Below are 27,422 nucleotides of genomic sequence, written 5' to 3'. Positions count from 1 at the left end.
TTTTATATTTTAATAAAAATGGCTATTCAAAATTACGCAACAAACCTCTTTATTTTATAAAAGGACAAAACTACCCTTAACTTCAACCTCTAGTTGGGGTTGCTAACAGTAATCCACAGACGTGACCTACCTCCCTTGCTGTAACCTGTGAGTGAGTCTGAGTTCTGACCTCTCAACAAAGAACAAAGACTGTAGAAGTAGGAGGGAGTAGAGAGAGAGAGAGAGAGTGGAACGCCAACAGCAGCAACGTGAAGATGATGAGCAGAGCGCGCAAGAAGAGCAGGAGCATGAAGTTTACGGAGGAGAGATTCCAGACTATGGAGAGATGGACGCCGACGTCGAATTCCCCGGGGATGAAGAAGTCGATCCTAATTCGAAGGTCTGTTCTCCATCTCTCTCTCCCTCTGTTCTTCTGAAGCCCTAAATTTTCTAGCACCTCTCTCCCTCTCTATCTTGCTCTTGCCCTAATTTTCTTTTCCGTTTTTTTTTTTTTTTTTCTGGCTCTCTGCTTTTCGATGGAAAACCAAAATACAATTCGTTGGAGTAACAAATATATATTCTGTGTGTGTACAGAACCTGGAAGATATGAAGAAGAGACTCAAGGAGATCGAGGAAGAAGCAGGTGCTCTTCGCGAGATGCAGGCCAAAGTCGAGAAGGAAATGGGTATCGTTCAAGGTAATTTCTCTCGTCTGTATTCTCTTCTTTTGGCAAGCACCAATAAAATTAGGAGCACGATTTGTTTTCCTATTGAATATCGTTTTCCATGGAAATCATCTGTGCGATGAAGCAATTGTTAAATTGTATCAAAAAATAATATGAGGTGGGATTAGTATTGTTGTAATAGGAGGATCTAACCTGCATGGACACAAACACACAGTCGGAATACTTCGCGTGTTGAGGATCCACTGCCGAATGGATTATTATGTCAATTGTTTTGATTGGTGATTATTATGTAAGCTTTTGATTCATGTAACTTGTATAGAATGTGGCATAAATAAATATAAATGCTCGTCTTTATCAAATAAAAGCTTTGTATAGGAAAAGATGGAATTTGTTATGCAAGCTAGCTGCTCGTTTACATCGCTAGTTGGTTGACATGTGACTGACATGAACATTTCATCCACTTCACCTGCAACACGTAGCATGATATTGCCGTCATGGATATTTTCATTACAGAATAAAGAAATATTGGGATTAGGGACAGCCTAAAACATTTCGTTACATTGAAATTCTGAGGGACAAAACTAAGATTTGGCTCATATTTAGGTCCATGGGGGGAAGTGACAGCAACAAGAGTGGAGATTTTTGTTCTAGTACAAGGCTTAAGAGTAAGCTACTTTTTAGGGCCGGACAGGCTAGAATTGTATGGTGGCCCAATGGTAACGTTTTGAGTGGAGGCTTAAGGGAGCAATATCTCTAGCAGCCAGGATGAACAGCTTGTTTGAATGAATTTGGAAATCAGTCAATAGCCTAGCTGATAGTCCAAGGGGCTCAATTGAATCGGATATAATCTAATTCAAATTCAAACCTGATTCATTTATGTTGGATTTGGATATCCATTTGGCCACAATTGGATTTGAAAAGGTGATCTGCTTATTAATTGTATTAAATCCAGATATTGCTTGATCCAATTCACTAGGACCCATTCTGATCCAATTTGATTATTTATATATATTATAACTCATCGCTAACCCAAGAAGTACCCAAAGAAAGAAAAGCAAAACAAAAGAGAAGGAAGTGATGACAGAACAAATCAGAGCAGCAATGTAAAAGAAGAAATGATTACACACTAAACAATTCTATGTTTCTTAGGCAACGTGCATTGAGGAGTAGCACCTGTAGTATCCCACTCACCACCTCTCTTTTCTCTATTTCTTGGATGAAGAATATGCAATGATGACAACGAAGAAGATACACACACATGGGTTCGACTATGATGCTGGAAAGACATTATACTGGAAAATCTTATAACCAATCAAAATTCATGGGTGGTTTTGATTAGCCAAATCCTTTCTGGTATCATAGATTTTTCCTATATATACATATGCAGTTTTTTAGAATTAAGTTCTGACAAAGAATTATAGAAATCTGGTCACTCTTATGTGCTGGGTGGAAGAAATTGAACTTTGATGGTAGCTATATGGGCAACCCTAGCAATGTATTCAGGTCCTGTTCGGCAAGGTGATGTGGTGAGGTCAGAACTAATGGCAGAAGTTTATGGGGTGGAGAAGGCTATAGAAATGGGGATTGAGAGACTAATCATTGAGGTGATTCAAAAATAGTTGTGGGCTGGCTGAAAAAGGAGGAAGGGGTAATTTGGCAGCTAAGGAATGAGTTCAGGCACTTCAAACAGTTGTCTAAAGATATTCTCATCCAAGAATGGCAAATGGCTCTGCAGATCAGCTAGCAAAACAAGGGGTTAACAGGGAACATTGTTTTTGGGCTCAGTTGTATGGCTGGAAAGTTAAAAGTTGACGGTTGGCAAACTGTAAATTCTAGTGGGGTAGCTGAGGCTACTCAATTTCTCAAATCTTTCAAAATTTTCTTAACAAAATCTCCTTTATTGATAAAAAAAAAGATATGCTTATCCAAATAAGATGGATTAGAAGGTCTGCAAATACCATGGCAGATGGCCTAGCTAAACAAGGAATTCAGAGACAATCCATGTTTTGGGCTCAGTTATAAATTTGGGATGGTTTTGGGTTTGCTGTTTTTTCACAACCTCATGTTGTATTCTTTCTATTCTAATTTAATGAATTAATTTTCTTGTTGCTAATAAAAAAATTAGAATTAAGTGAGATTTGGGAATTGGGATTTAGATAAACCTTTTTTTTATATTTACAGCATATATATTTTTGTTTTATATTTAATTTTGTAGATTTATGCTGATTTTATACATACTTTCTGATATTTGAGTTCAGTTGGATTCAAATCGGATATCCAAATGTGTAAATTAATTGAATTTGAACCTGTGCAACACTGTATATCTAATTTCGGTAACTTGGGAATAAGGTTGTTATTTATCAGAATCTTAGGTGGTTGTACGTTTTCTTTTTTTTGTGTTCTCAGTTTTCTCAATTACTACTTTCTGCACCAGCTTTAAGCTTCATAAATCAATTGGATGTTCTTGGGGTTGCATTCTAAAGCTATATATACTATACACCTGGGATTTCCTGTCTCAAGCAGGAGCTGGTTCTCAATTGATCATTTGTTTCATCCCATATTTCTAACCACCACAAATTGGGCTGACTAAATGTGTGGATAATCAAATGTTATGCAGTTGGTTTTAAACATTTCTTGTATTTCTTGTCTCTTGGCCTTATTAGCAGTTATGCTTAACTTAGTAATTTGTTATTTTGATTGGATTGTGCATAAAGATCCCTCTAGTGCTGCTGCAACTCAAGCTGAAAAAGAGGAGGTTGATTCACGCTCAATATATGTTGGTAATGTGAGGATTTGCAATCCTTTTACTATATTTTAATTGTTTCTTTTTGGATTTTTCTTTTATACATCTATCTTTTCTAGAAAATTTATAGTTCTGCATGCTCTTTTCTAATAAAACTCTTAATACTGTTGCTGGGTAGTCACTCTCTATGGTTTTACTAGAAGGGCTTTCTTGCTCCACTTATTCATGCTTTAGGGAGATGTATGAAGTGTTGTTGACTAGGGGTGAGCATTATTCAGTTAAAATCGAAAAGCTGAACCAAAAATTTTGGTTTTGGTTTTCAGAATTAGAAATTGATTTAACCGTGTTTGCTGAAGTGCAGCAGTAGAAGAAGAAGAAGAAGAGAAGAGAAGAGACCAGTGAATGGGCGGCAATCTAATCTCAGCTGTCCCTAGAAGTTAATGTTAGTATTAACGCTAAGATATTACAGTAAAAGACTAGAATGCCCCTGATTAGTGATGGGACACCTAGACAGTACAAAATAAAACAGGTTTAGGCCCAACAACTAAAGGCCCATAACAGACTATAGAGGCTGTAGGGAAGCGTTCTTCCGCTAGGACATAACAATAGGTTTTAGACACTTTCTCCCAGATCTTAGAGGCTGTAGGGAAGCGTTCTTCCGCTAGGACATAACAATAGGTTTTAGACACTTTCTCCCAGATCTTAGAGCCTGTAGGGAAGTGTTGAACAGTCCTTACTACCCTTAGAGTCATTGAAGCAAGCAGCCAGGATATAACAGTAGCATTCTCCTTGTGCCAGGTTGAGTATTCAGCATCATCCTCTTGAGGTTCCTTCTTCTATCCATCAATATAAACCATAAGCATGGTTTAAAAAGTCGCGACGTTTTGCTAATGTCGCCCGACATATGTTGGTGTCGAGACATACTGACATGAACTCCCAATTGAATTAAAAAAATACAAAATGTCGGTTGATGTTTCGACCATTTCGGTAAATATTGTCTATGTCGTTTAAAAAAACGAAAAAAAAAACAATATTTCAAAACATTTCATCCAAGTGTCAGCAAATCAGCATATATTGAAAGTGAAGACAATCAAATTTCATCATAAACAAAAAGAGAAAAAAAGAGAGATTAAATGGGAAAAAAGAAGTTTTCAGTTTATTTACCTGAAGCTGGAAGAAGTACAACTTCAGGATTGAATAGGCACAGGAATGGCTTCTACCCTCGGTCTTGCGCTAAAATGCCTTATTGGAATAAGACACAGGACATTGGACATCTAAAACTCCAAAAGAAATTGCTCTCATCTCACTCTCAAGTCTCATATTGATTCAGGTATGCAATACTATGATTACTATCCCTATTTCCCTCTCACAGTGAATAACCATGAAAAATAAGGGGAGAAAAGGAAAAAAAATAAAGATAAGGAGTTGAGGAGAATGCTTGTCTTCATCTTCCTCTTCTATTTATTCGTCTTCATCTGCAGCTTCCTAAAATCCTTGCACAATCGCACTGCATCTTTGCATCTTTGTAGAGTCTTCGAAACTTCAGGTCGAGGGTTCGAATGACTAATGAACCCTTAAGCCTAAATGTTCAAGTTTATGTTATAAAAGACATGCCACAGTATATGATGGTCTATATAAGTCCATAGACCATCACAAAAGTAAGCCTTTAAACGGAATCTTTAAAACATAATTACAAGTATGTTATAGTGCAATGGGGTCTATTGTAATACTAAAGACCTCCTAAGAGAAAACTTATAAAAAGAATCTTTAATGTATTCTTATAGTCTTATTACAAGTATATGAAGGTCTATAGTAATATTGTAGACCCTCATTATAAAAGCCAACAAAAATGAATAAATAATAAGAAAATTAATATTTAAGATAAAATATAAAATATTCATAAAAACAAATGGTTAAACCAACTACTTATTAAAATAAAATAAAAAGCATGAATAAAATGTTTTTATAATAATAAAATATTAAATGGTTTGCCTAATTTATATGATTTAATAAATAGTTTATATAGTGATATTGTATACCCTCATTATAAAAGTAAAAAAAAAATGAAATAATAATAAGAAAGTTTATATTTCAGATAAAATATTCATAAAAACCAAAAATAGTGAGATATTTTATATAATAATAAAAATATTACTTAAACTAATTACTTATTAGAATAAAATAAAATGATTTTCTTAATAATAAAAAAATTAAATGGTTTATATTTGTTTATATGATTTAATTTTAATTATTAATTAGAACAAATAGATATGCATCATGGAAGATAATAGTCTAGAAAGGTGCATTGATGTTTATTTTATCATTGCATATTTCCACATGTTTCATAATATTTCTGCAATATCTATAGTTTTTACAATATTTCCATCTGACATTTCTGACATTACCAACATATGTCCTATATTTGGGTAAGTGACATTCCCATCAACATCGACATTTTAAACCTTGCCCATAAGTTCCCGGGAAGTAATAAAAAGCTTGTCTGAAACGGACCATTCTCTGAAGTTGTAATCGTCTGACAACACACTGGTGATTTGCAGACTATGCAGATTTGGGTTTTCTAGGTTTGAGGATCTCCCACCAGTCCCGTTGTCCTTAGAGGACACTTATCCTGATATTGTGGACATATTCTACTTCTAACAGCAACCTACAGCTGTAGTCTCAAGGAGAAAGACAAGGTTTAATACTTGTTAGAGCTGTTACTGGACTGAAAACAATCAATACCCTACTGAGATTAATTTTCTGTAATTCCTGAGACCTTCCCACACCCAATGGATGTTAGAAGAAGCTTTACAACTGGAAAAAGTTTTCCACTGAACTGAAATGAACCTCTGTACTCGAACCTGTAACTAAGAAACTTCTGTAACTGGACTGGGAACACTCTGTAAACAAATCAACCACTTCTGGAAGTCAAACCTGGGCTGTAAACACTTTCTGTGATCTGTTCTAACTCCCAAACAGCAACTAGGACTGTCCACTGAGTCCTCCTTCCTAGATCTGTTCTACACAGATCTCTCTAGTAGCCGAATGGCTACTGCTGCAGAACCACTAGCAGGGCATAAACAGGTTGGGGAAACTCTCTTTGGTCCCTACACCCAAAGAGAAACCCTAGACACAGACCTTTCTGTAGTCTACGATCAGTCCTAGGTCTTCTTCACAGTAGCCAAGACAAGGAGAAAGAAAAAAAGATAGAAGAGAGAAGAAAAGAAGGAGAAACTAGATGTATTCAGTATTTATCAAAAAAAAAAAAAAACTAGATGTATTTAGTCAGGCCAATTGGTGCTCTGGTACCATGTTTGCTGAAGTGCAGCAGTAGAAGAAGAAGAAGAAAAGAAGAGGAGAAGAGAAGAGACCAGTGAATGGGTGGCAATCTAATCTCAGCCGTCCTAGAAGCTAATATTTAATATTAACATTAAGATGTTACAGTAAAAGACTAGAATACCCCTGATTAGTAATGGGACACTGACACCTAGACAGTACAAAATAAAACAGGTTTAGGCCCAATAACAGACCATAGAACTAGGGCATAGAATGATAAATAAGCCCACCAAAACTTAATCACTCGACCCAACAATCAACTGAATTTCATTATATAATATATATATGTTATATGTTATAATATATAATATTAATAAAATTCAGTTTTTACCAACCAATCCGAAAATTTAGGTTAGTTTTTAACCAAATAAACTGAATGTTCACCCCATTGTTGACATCCTTAAGTGACTGATCTTGCTATTAGGTATCCTTGTATTTTTTTTTGAAAAGTAAAAAGGAAAGAAATTATTAAGAAAGAGAAGCTAATTACAATTGGCATCAAGGTGTTGAGGATATCACCCAACCCAACAACACAAAGCAACTAAAAACGTCAAAGGAAAATGTCACAGAGAGGGAACAACATAAGCCTCCCCAAATCAAGAGCAACTTAATCATCTCCTTGAACACTTCTTCTTGCCCATCTCCTTCCTTATTCCACGTCTCTCTCCTCCTTCCCCTACTATGTTCTTCTTCATTCTCTCTTCCTTCTTACTCCTTTCAAATGCTTCAAAAGCCCTTCTACAAACTCCTTTCTATCCCAAAAAACAGACCCAAGCTTTTTTTTATTTATTTTTGATGAATAACAGACTCAAGCTTTTTCCAACCCCAACATTCTTATCAACCAAACTCTCAATCTCCACTTCCCCCCTCCTCACTAATTGACTGAGACTCATCAAGACTCTTATCAAAATCTCAATCACCTTCCTTCTCCTTTTCCTTTTGCTTTGACCTTAACTCCAAACTTTCCTCAAGAGAAGTCGACAATTGCATCTCCTCCTCATTTGAAGCTGGAGACTCGGCTCCTCGCTCCTCAGCTTTGCATCTCCTACAAAGCATCATTGTCTGTTTTCTTGCTCACAATTTTTCTTCTCCGACCCAAGTCAACTCCAAGCTTTCCAAACTAGTACTTCTTATTTTAAGTAATCCTTACAGTCTTCCAACAATCCACTCTCACCTTCTCCGACCCAAGTCACCTTACATGCCTGCCTGTCAAGGTCTACCTTCTCCCTCCGAACTTCACATGATTCTACTCCCCTAAATCAACCTTATCCTTGCAGTTATCAAAGCATCAATGCTCCTCAAAACCTGCTCAAGCAGGCTCATCCTTCAGACTTCCACTCTTCTTTCCAGTATCAAATGTAGCAACCACCCAAAACCATTACTCTTCCTTATAATTTTGAGAAACATAAAAGTCTCTTTTTCTTCTCCACTTGAAAGACTTAAACTTGGAGCCTCTTCCCTTTGAAAACCTTTAACTTATCAAGCTGGTCACCACTTTTAACAATCCTAAACTTCCAATTTGACTACTAGTCTCCACTCCCATTGCCAAAATCTTCTTTAACTAGCTGTGACTCTTCCCTTGAAAACCTCTAACTTATCAAGCTGATCACCACTTTTAACAATCCTAAACTTCAAATTCGACAACTAGTTCCCACTCCCATTGCCAAAATATTCTTTAACCAGCTGTGATCCTTCAAGAACCTCTATTAACCACCCACTCTCTAGGATGCGAAAACCTCTACTAACCACCCACTCTCTGTGACCCTTCCACACCATCTCCATTTCCATGTGTTTCTTCATTAAAACTTCTTTTCCATCCAAAATTACCTCTTTGCCCCCCCGGGATTTGTCTTCCTCAACCGAGCAACCCTTTGCTTTACCTAAATCACCAGAGCTGCAACCCTGAAACTCCAACCCCTCTCAACTTTCTCTTCTTTCCTTATACTCATTTCATATATAAGTAGCATTTTTAACATTTCTAGACTATGATGAGGGTAGAACATAGGGAATAAATGAAAAGCTCTCTTCTCACATCTGTTGTCAATCTAGTATCTTATTTATGAATAGAGTACTGCCAATACCTATTTTAGCAGCCTAGCTAATCTGATGAACCTTCTATTGCATGCTAACAAATGGGCAAAGAAAAAAAACAGATTTTCTATTTCTTTTTACAGCTTATGGGTATTTTGCAATTTTATTTGATCTGCATCTAGAATTATGTCCACAGTTATTTGATAAAAAAAAATAAATAAATGAAAAGCTCTCTTCTCACATCTGTTGTCAATCTAGTATCTTATTTATGAATAGAGTACTGCCAATACCTATTTTAGCAGCCTAGCTAATCTGACGAACCATCTATTGCATGCAAACAAATGGGGAAAGAAAAAGAACAGATTTTCTATTTCTTTTTACAGCTTATGGGTATTTTGCAATTTTATTTGATCTGCATCTGGAATTATGTCCACAGTTATTAAGGCGGTGAGGCTTACCATAAATAAAATAGGTGGTCAGTCAAATTGGATGCAATTTGGGCTTTCTTGGTCACCTGGGCTGATAATTGGTTTAATTTTTTAAAATAAAAGGCCTAGAATAAGGTCCTAGGATCTTTTGATGTGTTGAGCAAAAGCCTTGAAATGTGAGGCTGTGGTTTAATGAGATCTAATTAGGAATGGCAGTGGGTAGGGTACTCGTGCTAATTGCCCTATCCATTCCCGAACACGCCTATGTATCCCTGATTCCAAACCCGTCCTAAACCCGTCTAACTTTTCCTCTTAATTTCTCAATCCATCCATTAAACCCGCCCTGACCAGTCCCACCCGTTAAACCCCTTGACCCAGCGTTTTCTACTAAAAAGAAGTTTATTAATGCTTATAGTGTGACTTGAACCCGGATCGATTAATGATAGCACAAATCTCTTATAGCACTACTTTAAGCCACTAAGCCATCTCGCCTTTTGTGTTCATGAAATCAATCAATATATATATATATATATTGATTAACAATTCCAACTAAAAATTAAAAGAAATAATATTTAAAATTAGCATTTTATATCTAAATGATATAAACAATATATCAATTCCAAATATGCATCAAATGATGATTTTAATTCCAAGAAATTTATACAAATTAAATATTAATAATAGAATAGTTATCTTAGTACTTGAAATTTATAAACTTGTGCATGATATATAATATAATAGGTTCATATTTATGCATCCCGGGTATCGGGTATCGGTATCAGATACCCTAAAGTCAAAACCCAAATCCTGCAGGGTTTTAATCTAAAATCCCAAACCCTATAGGGTTTTGATAAATGGGTCCTATTAGGGTCGGGACGGGTTGGATACCCAAAAATTCCCGCGAAATTGCCATCCCTAGATCTAATTTTCTCAAGAAGAAACCAGAACCAAGAACATGATGATAAAAATTATGGAGGTATTGAAGGGAGAAACCTTTACCAATTTGGGGGAGAATAGTGATGAAGTTTAGTTACTAATGAGGGGAAAGAGTTTTATTAAAAAAAGGGATGGAGAAGTAAACGTGATGTTACCTATGAAAAAAATGTAAATCTGATGTAGCAAGGGGTGAAATTAATGAGGTAGAGTCAGGATGATAGATATGCAGGTAAGTTATTTGGATATATTATGCTTATGATGAAGTCTTAGGTTGTTTTCAATCAAAATTTTGTGTTTGTAAGAAAATGGATGTTGGTAATAACTTATAAAAGAAATGGTTGAGGGTAATGCTGTATTTGGAAGGATGTGCATAATTGTTTTCTTTGATTGCCAAGGGTTTGTTGGTTAGTAGTTCTTCTGTTATAGTTTTGGGGGGAGGGGGTATGGAGAAATATTGTTTAAGGGTTTGGTTTGATATGGGAAGATGCACTTTGTAGGAAGAGTGTTGTTTCTTGGTTTTCTTGATCACTTTTGGTGATTTCTTATAGCCTCTCTTTGTTTCCTTGTCTTTTTTTATTATTGTAAAAGAATGGAGTTATGTACAAAAGGTACATTTTTTTTGTGTAAGAAAGGAACCAATCATCATTTTAACATCAAATGTAAAGTGTTTAGGGATTTAGAAAAAGAAAGAAAATCTAATCACAGTTTAAATTGGTCTTCTGATGAAAACCTTACTCCAATGGTGAATCCTTTGTCTATGTATTTTCATCTTGTCAAGTCAAAACCCTGGATACTGATAAAATGTCAGAATTCAGAACCCTGGACATGTGTTGGACTGACTTCCATGTCCGTTTCAACATTGCTGTGACCCTAACACACTTGGTTCTGGTTCAGAACTGAGAAGTAATTAAGGAAGCATTTGTGGTCATACAGAACATTTTCTTTTAAGATCTGGCTAAATTTAAAGACTGTATATGCTGGTTTTGTGGTGAAAGAGAGAGAATATTTGTTTCTGTATAAAAGGAGTGAAAAAAATAGCTGAATCTTTCAGATTTAAAACTTCCTTTGCCCTTTCTATGTTGAAACAGATTGAGCATTCAAAACAGACTGTTTAAAGTGGAGCTTAGGGTGGTAGTGAAATAAGAGAGCTAACTATCTTTTTCATGACCATTTACCATTTTATTGAAAATAATTTTTTTATAGAATTTATCTGATTTATGTCTAAGAACTATCATGGCTTGTAAGTTTTATGGATTAGTCCATTGGTATTTGGATTTTTTAGTTAAATATCTCTATTTGTCTCCACTTTTACACTGAGCAGATATTTCATGAATGCCAGGCAAAAAGGGTTCCCTCAAGGACTCAATAATTAGTTCTAACTTTGTGGTTGCCCTGTTTGGGGTCTGGTTTCTTCTCAGTGAGGACAGGCTGATAACGGCATTATATCATTTGCATGGTAATTAGCCAGTTCTGTCCTAATAAGGTGTAGGAAGAATGGTAGATAAGTTATTGATAAATCTCTGTTTAGCGCCTACATTTCCCAGTGAGCAAATTGTCTGTTTCTAAGCTGAGTTCTGTTTTCTATATCTTTGTATGCACCTATGCACTCAGTGCCTGTTTGGAAGCTTTGTGAAATGGAGTGTTCTCATTTTTATTTTGCATAGCATGTGAATTCAACATTGTTGTCACCTAAATTTGGTTTCTTCATGGTGATGAGCGAACCCTAAATGAGCTATTTTTTTTAGAAAACCTGAAATGACCCCTTTGTAATTTTGTATTAACAATTTGGAATGGACCTGTTTAAGATGGTATACTTGTTTTCTTGAATGGAAAGGAAAAATTGTAGGAATATAATTTCATTTAATGTTGCTCCAAATTCCAAAATAGGTATTACATAAAGAAGTAAATTATTATAAACAAAGTGTAAATTATTATAAATTATTATCTTTCTGCTTCTTGAGATTAATGTTTATGTAGTCATATTCCCTTTGCTGATTTTAACCAGTGAATTTGGTGTATTTCTCTTATCAGTAATCGTGGTTTTCCTTTTCTTTTTCTTTGTCTTCCCCTCTTCCTTGTTTGTGTCTGTTTTTTCGTTTTTACCACTTAAGGAAAATCTTGGATGGAAGGAAAGTTAACCTGTATAATCCTTCTGTACTTCAGGTAGACTACGCATGTACTCCTGAGGAAGTCCAGCAGCATTTCCAATCTTGTGGAACAGTGAACAGAGTAACAATTTTGACAGACAAGTTTGGTCAGCCGAAAGGATTTGCCTATGTTGAATTTGTTGAAACTGATGCCGTTCAAAATGCTCTCCTGTTAAATGAGTCAGAGTTGCATGGTCGTCAGTTAAAGGTCTTTGAATTTATAATTAGAAGAATATGGTTTGACCTGTAATTTGTTATTTAAATGCTAAGCAATTTTTATCGTTCTGCAGGTATCTGCTAAGCGGACCAACATTCCTGGAATGAAGCAGTACCGAGGAAGAAGACCCAATCCATATCTTGGCTTTCGTGGCCGAAGGCCATTCATGCCAGGCCCCCCCTTTGCTCCTTATGGATATGGGTAAATTTTGATTTTTTTTTTGTTCAAGTCTTTTTCTTGCTTATTTTTCTAGGGTTTGAGTAGGAAACTACCAAACTGGCATCTCTAATTTGGGGTTAAGATTTAACATTGAAAATTGTTGCCTTTTGAGTAAGGTTTTGCAGTCAAATTGCTTTATGTGTTGGTTTGCTTTCTTAACCTGCATTCGATATTTTTATAGAGTACAAGTGTGAAATTTAATTATAATTTCCACCTCTGCACAGGAAGGCTCCGAGGTTCAGGCCACCCATGCGATACAGGCCATACTATTGATGAGTTCTAATCAGTGTGCCGGGGTGTTGATTCGGTGGCCAAGAATGTTGTATCTGATGGATGTTCTCTGTGGTGTAAGGTAATCCATTTTCTCCAATGCTTGTATTATCTTTCGCACATGAAAGGGCTAACTTGGTTTTGCCAAAATCTTTCATCATTTGGTCTCGTACACTTTCCACCCTGTAAGCTATGAAACTTGGATTTATGTTATTGGCATACAAGGATTAATATTCGTGCCATCAAACAAGAAAGGTTGATAGATAATGAAGACACCTTCCTTGCTCAGGCTATTTTCAATCTTCTGATGCTTCTGCATTAGTTGCTGCTATAAATGTTGAGTTTTGATAAAATATCACACTGCCATATTATGTTTTTAAGGTTTTGGTTAGCCTCTTGTGCTTCTAGTTGTTTATGAGAATGAGATCCCATTCCCATATTAGAAAATATTCAGCTACATCATTTTTCTAATAAGCAATAGTTTTATTTAACAAGATGTTTAAAATTGGGGTTTGTAGTTGTATCTTGTGCACTTGCATTCATGGAATGTGTCCTATTTCATGTGTCTAAAGTCCAATACATACAAGATCACACGTATAATGGGGTCTGAATGCAACTATACAAGTTCAACCCTTACAAGTGCAGGTGGGAGGTGGACTTGATATACCCAGTCCAAATATATCCTGTATCCAATTACCTGATACCTGATATACCCGGTCCTTGTTAGCACAGGTTTTAGGCTTGATTATTAACGGTCCAACTCGGCTAAGAACCCTTTGGCTCAATTTGGAAAGAGTATAAATGCAAATATGTACATTACAAAGCCTTGCATTTTGTATTTCTGAACCTCTATTTGCACTTCATTTGCATTCGTACTCTTTCCAAACTGAGCTTTTAGGAATTGTCTGATTCAGAACCGATTACTGAAAATCCCATTAAACATTTTTTCTTTTTATTATTAACCATGTGAATGTAACGGAACTCAGAATTATTGTTACTTAATAGGAGTTTGTCAATTTCCAAATATCCAATTAGTTGACTTTTGAATTTTGATCTTTGGTGGGTTCGGGTCTCGGGTCCGGAACCTCTTGTCATATACTGGTTCAGACCCAATAAGATCCAGAAGTAATTCCGATGATATGCTATGGGTATGGTATATATGGATCCACCCAAATCCTCTCTCTCTCTCTCTCTCTCTCTATCCTTTCTTGGTATCTTCTAAAGGGCTACCCAACCCAGGTGCGGGTAGGTTTGGTCCCAAGTCTCTGCTACGACCAGCAGGAGACCTTACCAACCAGCTGGTTGGCACCTAGCGAATCCACCAAAATCTGATTCGCTAAAAACACTTTTAGGTTCAGGATTTTCTTCTAAATTCTAAAAGGCATAAAGCCCCAATTTTAGGGCTGGTTTGAAGGGCTAAGTTTTGGTTGAGTCGTTTTTATTGAGCTGCCTTGGAGAAGCTACTTAAAAAAAGCTTCAAGGGAAGGCTAAGCCTGGTTTTGTTTGCCGCGTGGGGGTTGGGGGGGGTGTGTTATGGATTGAATAAAAATTTTCATTGGAAGGCCATTTTTTTTTCCGGTAAGCACAAATTTTTATTTGAGTGCCTGGTTGTTTGGGAGGGCTGAAGGGGGGGAGGTGAGGGGGCTATGGATTGAATAAAAATTTTCATTGGAAGGCCATTTTTTTTTCGGTAAGCACAAATTTTTATTTGAGTGCCTGGTTGTTTGGGAGGGCTGAAGTGCAGTGGCTTTTGTCTTTTATGATGGGCCGGCCGGTCTCATTTGGGGCATTGTATAAGCTATGTTAGTATGTTTGGTGAAAATTTTGGAGATCCCAAATCGGCTTCCAGTCATTTTGAAGGGCTGCCCACAGCTTTTTAGAATAGCTTATTTGGAATCATTCAAAGCAGCTGAACCATCTTAGCTGAAGTTTCAGATCGGCCCTCCCAAGCCGGCCCTGAATGTACAACCATTTAGCTGTCCAGGTGGTTCACCTTGACCTGCAATTTGGGTGGGCCATACCTGAGCCCGATCCAATCCAGCCAGAGCTTTTGTACCATGGGCTGAACTTCGGCCAATTTGGGCCTGTTGTGTTGGGCATGGGTTGAAGCCTCAGGTATCCAAGTTCGGCTTGACCCATTCCAAGTCTGCCCAAACAAATATATGCATGCATTTTCTTTATACAAAAATATCTTTTTTTAATCATATATAAGTATAAAATATGTATATGTAACATATGTCTGTACTTTTGTAAATGTAATTTGTACATATTTCCAATCAATTCTACACCTAACTTTTGTTCATAACATAATGTCCAATAAAAGGTGGCTTTACAAAAAATATATCCAATATTTCTTTTAAACCCAATCACCCATCTGAGTCCGTTGAGCCTAACCCAATCTGAGCTAGGAGTGCAACTCAAGTTGACCCGACTTAGCATTTTACACAGTTTCACCCCTAACCTGCGCCCAGAATCAGCCCAAGTATTGGGTTAAGATTGGATTGGACCTAGGTTATTAACCTTGGGCTTAACCTCAGATTGGTCCAGGCCTGAGCCCGAGGTATAGACTTCGAACATTTTAAGGTTGCATTTGGATTGACCTTCAGTCTGACCCAATCAGCCTGAGTTGCACCCCTACCTTACAAAGTCAAAAGCTACAATGTGAAAATCCCCTCAAATTTGCATTAGACTTGGGTTTTGGGGTTTAGAAGTGTTTTGATTTTAGTTTTTAACGTTTTTTTTTTAAAGTAATTCTTACCAAAGATAACTACTTAAAATGCCACTTTTCTATCCCACACTCAAAAGCAAAAGCTTAATAATTGTAACTTGCTTAAGTAGCTTGTTCAAACATAAGCTTAAAAGATACTTTTATAATTAGGCCCCATTCGCTTTTCGGTAAATTATTAACCCAGGTAAATGCACTTACCTGGGTAGGTGTTTCTTAGGAAGACTTACCCCGATAAGTGCATTTACCCATGTTCTTTTATTTCTCAAGTAAAGAAGGCAATGACCATTTTACCCCAAAAAATTCATTACTTAAAGAGACATTTTTGTCCCATTCAAGTGTTGGTGATTTTTCCCCCAGCCCCCAGGTGACAAAGTTACTTATTCACCTTAATCTAAAAAAACATGAGTTTCTTGGTCAATAGGAATTAAAATTCCATTGACCAACTTTTTCCTTCTCAAAATCCAATAAAAGAACACCCCCTTAGAGTCAAGTTGGTCTCACTTGTTCAATGTACCAACAATCTTAAGATTATTATCAGAAGAAAAAACAAGGACAAGCACGATTTTGCTGATATTTGCTCTTAGTTACTAGAAAAAAAGTTTTGCTGATATTTGTTTCCTTATATGATGATCACATATTGGTAGAGTTATGGGTTGATATGAGTCGTAATCAAAATTGTGCATAGCATACTTCTTGGCTAACTCAGGTTACTCAGCTTATCCTGATGGTGCCTGGTGACTGGTGGGGGTCCCCACCTGTTTGGTTAACAGTCCTCAAGTTGTCAATCCTTTCCTTCACGCTATAGTATTATAGACTTTTTAGTTTGTGATCCAATTCGTAGTTTGCCCAAAATCTAATTCTGGAAGAAATTTGTCGTCAGGTTTCTTCATTTTTTCATCAAAATCTAATAGGTTTTCCTGGAAGGAATTTAACGAGGCTGTGTCGTTTAGTATTGAGTACTGGCTCTGTCGTTTAGGCGTTCCTCCTTTCACTCCCGTGAAGGGCTGCTAATGAAAGGGACTCAAATCGGATATAACTAGATCTAAATTTGATTCGTGAGCATTCAAAATTGAATTGAATCTTTATCTACTGAATTATCCGACTTAATAATAAATTGGGTAAATATATGATGCTGGGAATGAATGATAGGAAAGAACTTTGTTCCTCCACCACCCCCTCTCCCAATTTTTATGAATTCTATCAGATTTTTTTTTTTTTTTGGTGTAAGCAAAGGATCCATTGGAAACATCAAAAAGTTGACCCCTCATACAGAAATACGTGTTATGCCTTAAATGGAGGGGTATAGGGATCAAAATATGAGTTCTATTTACATTGATGCTATGTCATGAGTAGGGCTCACATCATTCCTGTTTACATACATCATTTTAAGTTCCACAAAAAAAGAGAGTAGATACTTGATGTGCTCGATCAGTGCTTATTCATTCCACCTTATGTTTTCCGTGGTTCCTCTGAGCTTTAACAGAATTTCCTTTGCATCGGACAAAATGGTTGCTTGACTGATACCCAACAAAATGAGTATTCTCAAGCCTCTGATGATTGCCTAGAGCTCAGCTTTTAAGGCATTAAAGGCCTTGCACTGTTGTCCTTCTGCAATGCAAACATTGTGTGTGTAAGACAATAAGTATAAACCTGTGGAAACTGAGCTAGTAGTTGTGTTCTAGGATCCATCAATTATAACTACCTAATGGGAAGTTAGGGATAGTTGGTGGGTGAAAAGGGTAGTGTGTTCATGATGGTGATGGGTTTGAATTGGGTTTTCTGCATTTGGGATGTAAAAGTTTTCTTTTTTATTTTTTATGACTTTAAGGGGGTCCGAGGACTTTCCTTTGAAGATCACTTTGTTTCTATGATCCTGTAGTGCTCTCAAAATGGCTAGTAATCTAGCCAAGGAGAAATATTGGAGATCTTTCCTCTCAGGGTTCCTTTCTAGCCACCAAGTTAGGAAGTCTGGTGATCTTGATAAAATCAAGGCATCTGGATTGTAGCCAATTTGAGCTGATATCCAATCTGCTATCGCTAGAGAACATTCAAAGAAGAGAAGCGCCTGGGTTTCAGGTGCATTTCCACAAAGAACACAAGAAGAGTCCCCTGAGTGTTGCAAGACCCAAATTGATTGCTTCGTTTTGATTCCATTCATCAAGACTTTCCAGCCAAAAAGTTAGCATCGAAGGGGAGCTTTTGTGGTCCACAACTTTGACCACTTGATTTGTTCACTAGAGGGGCCCATTGCTTTAGTTCTTGAGAAACTTCTATAGGCCGACCGTATTGAATATTCCCCATCATTTGAATTCTTCCACAACAATTTGTTCCCTTGGCCTTGAGGGTTCAAGGGTATATTTAAAATAGCTTCAACTGAGGTGTCTTCAAAAACTTGGTGTAAGAGTTGGGAGTTTCATTCTCCTTGGGATGTGATAAAATCTTTCACCATCCAATGCCAAACAATGGAGATTTGGGGCTGTCGGGATTGAGGCTTGCTGGTGGGGGAGCCCCAGAATCCAAGGATCCGTTTGGGAGTTTATTCTTGCTCCGTCTCCAATTTTTCAACAAAGGTAGGGGGTGAGACCTCTTGGGTTTGACCTTGAAGATAGTCTTATTTCTCAAATATTTTGCCTGGATCTGTTCCATCCAAAGCTCATCCCCTCTTGTAAGGAGTCGCCAGAATTGCTTGGTAAAAAGTGCCTTATTCATTGGTTCTGCATGCCTAAATCCTAGACCTCCCCCTGATTTTGGTTTGCAAATTCTGTTCCATGTGATATTATGGCCCCCATGCTGATTTGTTTCCTCCTTCCACTAGAAATTTTGTGGGAATTGGTCTAGTCTCTTTACTAACTTCTTTGGAAATATGGAAGTAAACATCTGATAGACTGGAATATTCTGGGATACTGATTTTAACATGGTAGTTCTACCTGTTTGAGAGAGAACTTTTGCTTTCCAGGTGTCCGGTTGGTTTTCAACCTTTGAGAGAGTTTTGTCAAATGGCCTGACATTGCCTTTTGCTTCGTCCATCTAGGAGCCCAAATACTTCATATTGGGTTGCATCATTTCCATGCCCATCAGACGGTTGAGTAGCTTTTGTTTTTCTGGCGTTGATTCGAACTTAACCCATCAATCTTAGCCAAGCATATAAGCATAAATATAAATGTTAAATACTATCAATCTGGATTAGGGTAGATCCACCTCTGGTCGTTGTTAACATATTAGTTTTAGATAAACTTTATTGGATTTCAAGTGGATACCATATGCAGCCCTATCTATTAGAAACGCTAATAAATTGGAAAGCTTAGTTTTAACTAATCCAAACAAAATCTCACGTATACAAGCAAAAGTCATGGAAAATAATAGAGATTAATGAGATGGAATACTTGAGGATCAAACTGAAGTTGTAATATCATGTTGAAAGATAACATGAGAATTTGAGATGGGATGTCTTTTTCTAAGTTGGTTAAAATGGAAGTAGTGGACATGTTTTTCGCCCATTTGACGATTTGCTTACTTTTTATTTTGGTGGAAGGATAATTAGCTTAGGAATTGGAGTGGAGATCTTTGAAGATTCTTGCTCAACTAAATAACTAATTAAAAATGGTAGGATTTTTTCTCTAATTTCTCTTTTATTAAGGAGATTCGTTTTAATTAAGAAATTACAATTTTTTGCTCTGCAAAGGATCAGATTGAATTCACACAACAAATTATATAAAAGAATGATTATTATTTAAAACTCACCTTCACTTTTACCTTTTCCCTAACTTTCAAAACTTGGAGTACCCCAATGCCCATACCAGAGAATTTTAGTAATTTTTATGCTATGGCATTAATTATATAATTATTGATTTGACCACATTTAGCAAATCTTTTTGTGCAATCTTTTGGGCTTCAAACTTTGAAAGACTGAATATCAGTCTTTTTCTATTCGGTAACCAAAAGCTGGTAAGACCAGAGACATATGCATGGAAAAACTAAAAAAATACTGAAAATGCCAAATTTCAAGAAGTTTCAAAAGAAAATTTCTGGTCTTTTCCGTGTGATAAATAGCTTGTAAACACACTTCTGTTTTGACTGTTAGAAGATCTTTTTAAAAAGGCTTGCCAAATGACACTAAATTATCAAAAAATTGTTTGTAAAATAAATAAAATACAAAAGAAATATTCATGTCCTCCAATGTGACCGTCACAAACCCATTTAGATGAATAAATGAGCGCCCCCCCGATTTGGGAGGTAGGTTTTAGCCCTTGTTTGGGGGCACTTATTCAAATAAGTAGTTAAACAAGTATTGGGACCACACAGAAAGTGCCTTGAAAGTACTGATTAACATGTGGTGAATACGCCATGAATAAGTACTTATTTGTAAAACAAGTATTTAAAAAATAAGCAACTTGAGTGGTTTATTTATTAACTTTTTATTTAAGTACGCATTAGAATAAGTATTATTCTTTTTTTTTTTTGGGGGGGGGGTGTGGTGCGGACAAGAGTGTCACCAAATTTTCAGAACTGCCCCATCTCCTTAAAATGATAGTAGCCTTGTAGTTTCTATCATTTTGAATCTCCATATCTGCAGCGGCAATAAGTGGGCTCCTACACCTCCATTTAGGGTTGATCTCAACCGAACCCGCTTTTATCTTTTTTTTTTTCAACATTTCACATTAGGGTTATAATTGTCACTTTTTTTTGCAAAATTAAGTATTTATGAAATAACCAATTTACCAAACACTGCAACACAAATAAGTACTTAAAAAAAGTATAAGTGGTTTGAGAAAAGACTTTCCAAACTTTAATAATTACTAATTCAAATAAATACTTAAATACAGTGTTTTAAAACTTGAATTGAACATAAAACCAGTTTGTCAGGTCAGGGGTCAAATGGTTTGACCATGAGTCGCAAAACAACTACACATAATAGATTTTGTAACTTATAACATGAATATAAGTGGTGGTTAAATGATTTTGCTTTTTATTGAAAATATGTGCATAATTATTCAATTTGGTTGATTGATGACCCAGTTTCTTCATTTTGCTTTATTTATTTTTTTTAAATATCACGATTCAGAAGGTTAGGTCATTAGGGTTTCGCTTCTGTGAGAGGTTGCTTTATGCAGATTTTCCTGCGTTCACTTTTCTGGTAAGTGAGGTGTGTGCATGAATGCTTAAGGAGTGCTATATTTATACACCTTAAAACCCCAACCTTCAAACCTGAGAATCATTGATGCATATACAACACAGATGTATGCAGTATTTATATATGCTCTCATATGAATAGATAATGTAGGATTGGTTTACCTGACATATTAACCCTAATCTTTTTTTTTAGGGCATAAGCCTAAGTCCCTAACCCAACCTTCAATCTAATCGAATCTGACTATTCAAGCTCAACTCGATAAAAAAGCATGAGGCTCAAAGTTCGAGTATACTCAAAAACTTGTATGTTCAATCTCGGCTGGGCTCAAGCTGGACAACGAGCCAAGATCCTTATACAAAAAAAAAAGTATACATATAAAAATTAAAATGTACGTATAAAAGATTATGTACATATATACACATAAAATTATTTATTATTATATATAAAAAATTAAAAATATGATATACGTAACTTTGATTAGACTCATGAGCTTCAAAGGTCGAGTTTTATTGGGTTCAAGCCTAGCTCAAAGTTTGATTTACACCAAACTGAATCTAGATTTTCACAAGCTGAACTCAAATATCTTATCAAAAGCTCTGTTGGGTTTAGGCTTTAGCTAGCCCAAGTTGCATCTCTATATACTTGTGAACCAACAATCACCATATCTTTCTTTCCGCAGTTTCTTTAAACCAAACATAATTCTCTGTTTTTTCACCTTTTGACTGTAATCTCATTCTAATCTTTAATTCTTTTTTCTTTTTTTGTTTGTCTACATGATCTTATTCTAACCTTAAAGCTATTCTTAATTAATCATTTGGGAAACCTTTTAGTCTATAATCTTGGTATCCCAAACAACAAAAAATGATTAGGAAAGCGAGTTAAGAAGAGATAATCATGAAAACAAAATCTTATTATACAACCCTGCTAGCAATAAATCCTAAAATCAAGGTTCAAATTATCGCGACGTACTTATGGAACCTATTAGTTTTTGAACCCACAACTTTATTTAGTACCTGTTTGGGGATTTTTACAAGTTAGAAGTTGGAACCCCTCTTAATGTATCTTTGCATTGTTTTTGCAAGGCTTTTTATCACTCTTAGCAGTTCGCAGTTTAGCACAATATAAATATAGGTGAATGGTTCGATCATTTTAGGCTCCATATATCATTTGGAAATTGAAACTCTAATTAAATAAAATTTTGAAATCCCCCCTTAGCCAAACCTTTTGGAAATATATGGATGTTTGTTTCTATTTGTTTGGGTTATGGTTGAGGTGGCCTCGGGTGCTATGTGTTATTTCTGTGGCCGTCTTATCACTTCTGCTATATCGGCATCACGTCATCGGATAAGTGCGACCAAGATAGGAGAGTGTCGTACGGATAAGGAGGATAATTCTGTCGGGGATTAGGTCTCATCCCAAAGACTTCAGCGAACAACCTCATCCCGACAATCCCAAAAGCCTCATTCGAATAGGACATGGATCTTCGGCTATTAAAAGGTAACTCTTGCTCAAGGTAAGGGACTTTTAACTCTCTAGCATCCATATTGTTATTCTGCTCGAACCAGCATTGCTTTCTCAACTGTTCGGCCCGACCACCCATTCCCATCACTGATTTGAGCGTCGGATTACCCACCCAGGGAATAACTCCTTGGGCCTTTGACTATGTTCTTGGTTTCAGATCTTACTGTAATTGGATAAGTAACCAAACATAGCTAGGTACCTTCGTAATATTAGAAGGTGATGCAAAATCTGTTATTCATCTCTTGATGGAAAATTCATCTACACCTTCATGGAGTATCCACACTCTCACTATGAATTGCAAGAGATATCTTTTTCACCTTCCCTCTTACTTGGTTACTTTTGTTCCTGGGACTTGTAATCGAGTTGCACATTGTTTTGCCAAACATGCTTCCTAGTTCCTAATCTGGAATCTGATGTAATTGAGTAATTTGTTGAATGAATTGGCCTAAGGGCGTTTTCAAAAAACTAAAAATAAAAATAAAAAACATAGGTAGGTACCCAAAGGCATATTAGGTGTTTGTTATATGGACTGTTTTCTGATCGTGAATTGAACAATGAATGGTTTTGCCTTTTGGGGTAAAAAAAAAAAATCTAAGTAATTAACAAGTCAAGAAACAACTCCTACGAAAGGATCCAAATAACCTTGGTGCGGTTAAGACAAACAAAAACATGATCAATTAATTATCTTCACCAATCATGAAAATTAAGGAATTTGTTTTACATAATTCACATCTTGTTTCATTATAGGTACTTGAGAAAGATGGTAAAAAAAGGAAGATAAAAAGGAAACAAAAACGAAAAGGTATAAAAATAAAAAGCTGTCTCTTTCCCTCCTTTTTCCCCTTTCCGCTTTTCCTCTGTTAGGTGTTGTGTGCATCTCTGATGATTTTATTTTATTCTTCTTTTGTGCTTAAAAGGAATCCCATGAGGCCTAAACTCTTAAATGACAAGATCAAAACTGGACAAAAAGAGGAAAACAACAAAAGCACTTGACAGTTGGACAGGATTTAGTTAAACGAATTGGATTTCTAGCTTGGTTTGTTGTGCTGATAAGGTTGGATTATTCATGCCTTGATCCTCCATCCCCAATTCCTCTGCACTGTATGTTGAATGAACGCCATAGAATACGTAGAACAAGGTGACGAGACAAGCCCATATACCAAACCTCTGGAAAGCCCTAATTTTGAGGGTAGTCATGAGGAAGACATTAAGAAAAATGGAGGCCGCGGCCGGCCATGGCATGAGCGGCACCGACCACTGGGTGGGTCGGGCGGTGCAAGGGAGCAAGTAGTGGAAGAAGGCAGTGATGATGAAGAGAGAGCCACCAAAGATGGCCAAGCCCCACCACTGTTCGTGGAATTTCCATGACATGGAGAAGCCAACTGAGCTTGATGAGAGCAGCAGCAGGAAGAGGAGAACGGGTGCCGGATGGTTGCTCCCGTTCACCACATACCGGCGGTAGATCAGCGCGTTGGCCACCAGGTAAAACACCAGCAGCGTGCCGATGGAGATCATGTCCACCACTATGACAAGATCTGTGAATAGTGCAATTGTTGCTGTGCATATCCCTGCACAATGGAATTAAACCAGTTTTATGGGCTTAGTTCTATTTTTTCTTTATTTTTTTTTCAAAAAAGTACGGACAAGTCAATTTAAATTTTTGAGTTTCATTGTAGACCTATAAACATTCAAAATGTCAAAACTCACTTTCTATACATCCATGCTCACCCGTGAATTGACATCAATTTAATTATCAGTATGGGGTCAAGGGCAATTACACTTCCTCTCTTTTACAACAGATATCCCCTTGCCTTAGCCTTGGCCAAGTCAGATGGAATGCATTAAATTATTAAAATATCTGCTTGAATATTTTTTTTCTCTTACACTTTAATTGACCTAAAAAGACCTTTTTTTTCCAAGCAAAATCAATTAAAATAATAATAATCATTTCACTCACATATAAAAATTAATTTTCTCTAATAAGTCAAGAAAAACCAGCCCAAACTTTAAATTTATATCTACCAAAAAGAAACCTCTGCCATTTCAGCTGAAAATTGAATCAAATAAAAAATCTGTAAGGATGTATTAGAGCAATCAAGAAAACTTCAGAAAACTAGTCAAATAATAAATGGTTCAAAAAAATATAAAAGAGTAGTTTGGTGATTTAAAAAGCTTCAAACAGCTGAATGTAATTTTTTTTGACATTAACTGACGACCCTTTTTCTATCTTTCTGTGAGTGTGCAAGCACGTACTAAGGACGTCCATTGTCCGGTACTTAAATTGCCAAGTCATGGCCCGGAGAAAATGGACAAAATATTCTTTTCATGATATTTCTTACATTTGACAAAGAGGAAAAAAAGGACAAAGAACAAGAATTGGTGATAAGAACAACACATTCATGTTAAAGAAGCTTGACCTTGAAAACATTACATCACCCCCACCCCCACTGGTTTTGAAAATACAAAACGAATATATTAAGGCTTAAGGGGGTGCTTGGATCATTATTTATTTAAATAAGACAGTACCTTTTCTAATTAAGGTACTATATATATATATTGGCCTTACTCTTTACTGGAACACATTTTCTCTATTTTATTCTTAATTAAATGGGTGTTTTCCACTTTTGCTTTCTGCTTTGGCAAACGGTGTGTTTTTCTTTCTTATTCGGTGGTGTAAAGTGGTAATCTAATCTCACTATGCGTATATGGGTGCAGATCGAAAATCCTTAATTACCTAAGAAGACGGTGGCATTCAGAGGAATTCCTGTTGAAGGGTGTACTTTGGCAAACCAAAATGGCACCAGTCTAACCCTTCCTATAACACAGAGATACCTGGCTTGGCCAAGCATGGCAACCAGCAGAGACGCCACGATTCCCAAGGTTGCACCGGCTCCAACAAAATTGCTTGCCCATTCCCAACCAGCTATCATTTTGAAAGCCAGAGCGAATGATGCTGATGCATTAGATATCTATACAAATCATGGAAAAGATATGGCTTCTGTTAGCAGTGATAATATATATGCACCAAAATCCAAATGGGTTAATTAATTCTATCCTTTTCTTGAGTAGAATCTATGAAATTTGATTCAGTACTCACCTCATTGTAAGGGATCATCACGCACAGAGCCAGGGACATCAGACAATAGAGTGCGGTAACAATGACAACAGACCCAACAATTCCCACCGGCAGCGCCTTAGGAGGGTTCTTGATCTCTTCTGCCATGGTCGACACGGTGTCGTAGCCAATATAGCTGATGTAGACTATAGCTGCTCCATCGATTACACCTCTAAAACCAAAAGGAGTTAGTCCGCTTGGGTGTATCAGATTCTTGGCGCTCCCAATACAGAAGCCAGAAATTATAATAAATCCAAAGAAGATCACATGGAAGACTGTCATAACGATGTTCAGTATGGAGCTCTCCTTGGTGCTGCAATCCAAAAGACATTACCATTACTCCACAGTCGAATATAATAACAACCCATTAACTCATTACTGTAATACTAACGACAAAACCATAGAGTAACTAGTAGTGGTTATATTTACCACTGATTCAGAATATATCACCAGAAAGGAACAGAGGAGGAAAAAAAGAAAAGAAAGGAAAAACGTTAACTCAGTTCTTGTCCATGTTACACAGTTACAGACAAGAAGCTCCACAAACTTACAAACGAAGACCTGGCCAGTAAAAGCAGCAGGCAAGAACATAAAATAATCAAGGAAAAACCCAGTAAGGAAGCGAGGGATCAAACCTATGGCATAGACAAAGAGTAAGAAGAATGACAACTGCAACAGCTGGGAAATCCAGTCTATTATAACCATTTGCTAATCCACCCACTTCAACTCTCCATGAATTAGGTTCTTCTCCGAATGTACAAGACAGATACTCGGTGAAGCTTCTAGCCACTGCCGCGTTTGATAAGACATATTCCATTAATATATTAGCTCCAGCAAAGTATCCCATGAACTCCCCTAAACCATTTCAACAATATCACACACAGAAATAGCAGCAGAAAGATAAGAAGACCAATAAACACAGAAAGATGAGAAAACCTGCAGCCAAGAGATTTTTTACTATATATGCATGGTCATACCAAAGGTTACTCTTAGATAACTGAAGGCTCCTCCGGCCACCGGAATTTGAATGGAGAATTCAGTGTAACACAAGGAAGAAAGGAGTGCTGATATTCCGGCGATGATATAAGCAAGAAAGACAGCGGGGCCGGAGATGTTAGCTGCTACGCTACCTGTTGTCACGAAAACTCCGACGCCCAGCATTCCTCCAACACCAAGGCCTACCAAGTCAAACCACTGGAGTTTTCTTTTCATGTCTGCACCTGATCTTAACCTTACTTGGTTCAGCTCTTGGTCTGGAGTCCATGTAGCAAACATTCTCTTCTTTAGTCTGTGGGGTGTCTCAGGGAGGGACTGAAGATAAGCGAGGAAAGAGGTGTGGTTGGGTGAAGGTTGAATTGCTGCCATCTTTGTACAACTCAAATGGCTTCTTTGGTACCATGCGAGGAGGGAGAACAGGTTTATATATGGAATGGAGGGGTGGTATGAAGGATGATGGATCACTCATTTGCTGCACTAGGATTTTCTGGAATTACGGTTTTGTCCCTTTCTTTCTATCTCCTGAGAGAGAGAGAGAGAGAGAGAGAGAGAGAGAGAGAGAGAGAGAGAGAGAGAAAGGAACTGTGTGAACTGTGTACTTTGTTAAAAGCTGAAAGCAACTACTAAATGATGCTTAGTTTATTTATTTATTTTTATGAGAAAACGATATGGCCTTGCCTCCAAGATCTCAAAATAAGAAACCCATCATCATCAAGGCAATGTTTTACCGAATTACAATTAGTAAACTTGTTTAATCTTTTGGGAGTCCAAGATTTATCGAATTGGGTGTGATAGCTTCTCCTTTAAACATGTAGCTTGCCTCCCACTCAGGAAAACGTGTAATAAAGTTTAACTCATATTAAGAATTAAAGGTAGCTCATACTAGATATACGAGTAATAAGACAAATCTGATTTAGTTTTATAACTCAAATAAAATACT

The 27,422-nt window shown here is 36.7% G+C and overlaps 2 protein-coding genes across 2 annotated transcripts; one reads left to right on the top strand and one right to left on the bottom strand.

The window, feature by feature from the left end:
• The first annotated feature begins 14 nt into the window (after positions 1–14).
• LOC148848391 (polyadenylate-binding protein 1-like) lies at positions 15–13,284 on the top strand. The gene is made up of 6 exons (XM_088949659.1): positions 15–379; positions 574–676; positions 3,379–3,449; positions 12,302–12,493; positions 12,576–12,703; positions 12,946–13,284. The coding sequence occupies exons 1-6, from the start codon at positions 326–328 to the stop codon at positions 12,992–12,994; spliced, it is 597 nt and encodes a 198-aa protein (XP_088805785.1). The 5' UTR covers positions 15–325; the 3' UTR covers positions 12,995–13,284.
• Positions 13,285–23,023: 9,739 nt separating this feature from the next.
• LOC148848390 (cationic amino acid transporter 6, chloroplastic-like) lies at positions 23,024–27,115 on the bottom strand. The gene is made up of 5 exons (XM_088949658.1): positions 26,464–27,115; positions 26,122–26,341; positions 25,469–25,799; positions 25,106–25,340; positions 23,024–23,939 (listed from the first exon to the last, which is right to left on the bottom strand). Exons 1-5 carry the CDS (start codon positions 26,849–26,851, stop codon positions 23,383–23,385), a joined length of 1,731 nt encoding a protein of 576 aa, XP_088805784.1. The 5' UTR covers positions 26,852–27,115; the 3' UTR covers positions 23,024–23,382.
• Positions 27,116–27,422: the final 307 nt, after the last annotated feature.

This window comes from Nelumbo lutea, chromosome 6 (genome assembly GCF_056320005.1).
Source record: "Nelumbo lutea isolate HS-2025 chromosome 6, American lotus-T2T, whole genome shotgun sequence".
Classification (NCBI taxonomy): Eukaryota; Viridiplantae; Streptophyta; class Magnoliopsida; order Proteales; family Nelumbonaceae; genus Nelumbo; species Nelumbo lutea.
This window is presented reverse-complemented; position numbering and strand designations above follow the sequence as displayed.

Bases quoted from the DNA above. Each gene is read 5' to 3' on its own strand.
- LOC148848390 (XM_088949658.1), bottom strand. From the start codon at position 26,851: ATGGCAGCAATTCAACCTTCACCCAACCACACCTCTTTCCTCGCTTAT. The intron at 25,341-25,468 runs GTGAGTACTGAA...TGATTTGTATAG, and splicing joins TGATGATCCCTTACAATGAG to ATATCTAATGCATCAGCATC. The intron at 23,940-25,105 runs GTAATTAAGGAT...TCCATTGTGCAG, and splicing joins GAATGCCACCGTCTTCTTAG to GGATATGCACAGCAACAATT.
- LOC148848391 (XM_088949659.1), top strand. From the start codon at position 326: ATGGACGCCGACGTCGAATTCCCCGGGGATGAAGAAGTCGATCCTAAT. The intron at 677-3,378 runs GTAATTTCTCTC...TTGTGCATAAAG, and splicing joins GGAAATGGGTATCGTTCAAG to ATCCCTCTAGTGCTGCTGCA. The intron at 12,494-12,575 runs GTCTTTGAATTT...ATCGTTCTGCAG, and splicing joins TGCATGGTCGTCAGTTAAAG to GTATCTGCTAAGCGGACCAA.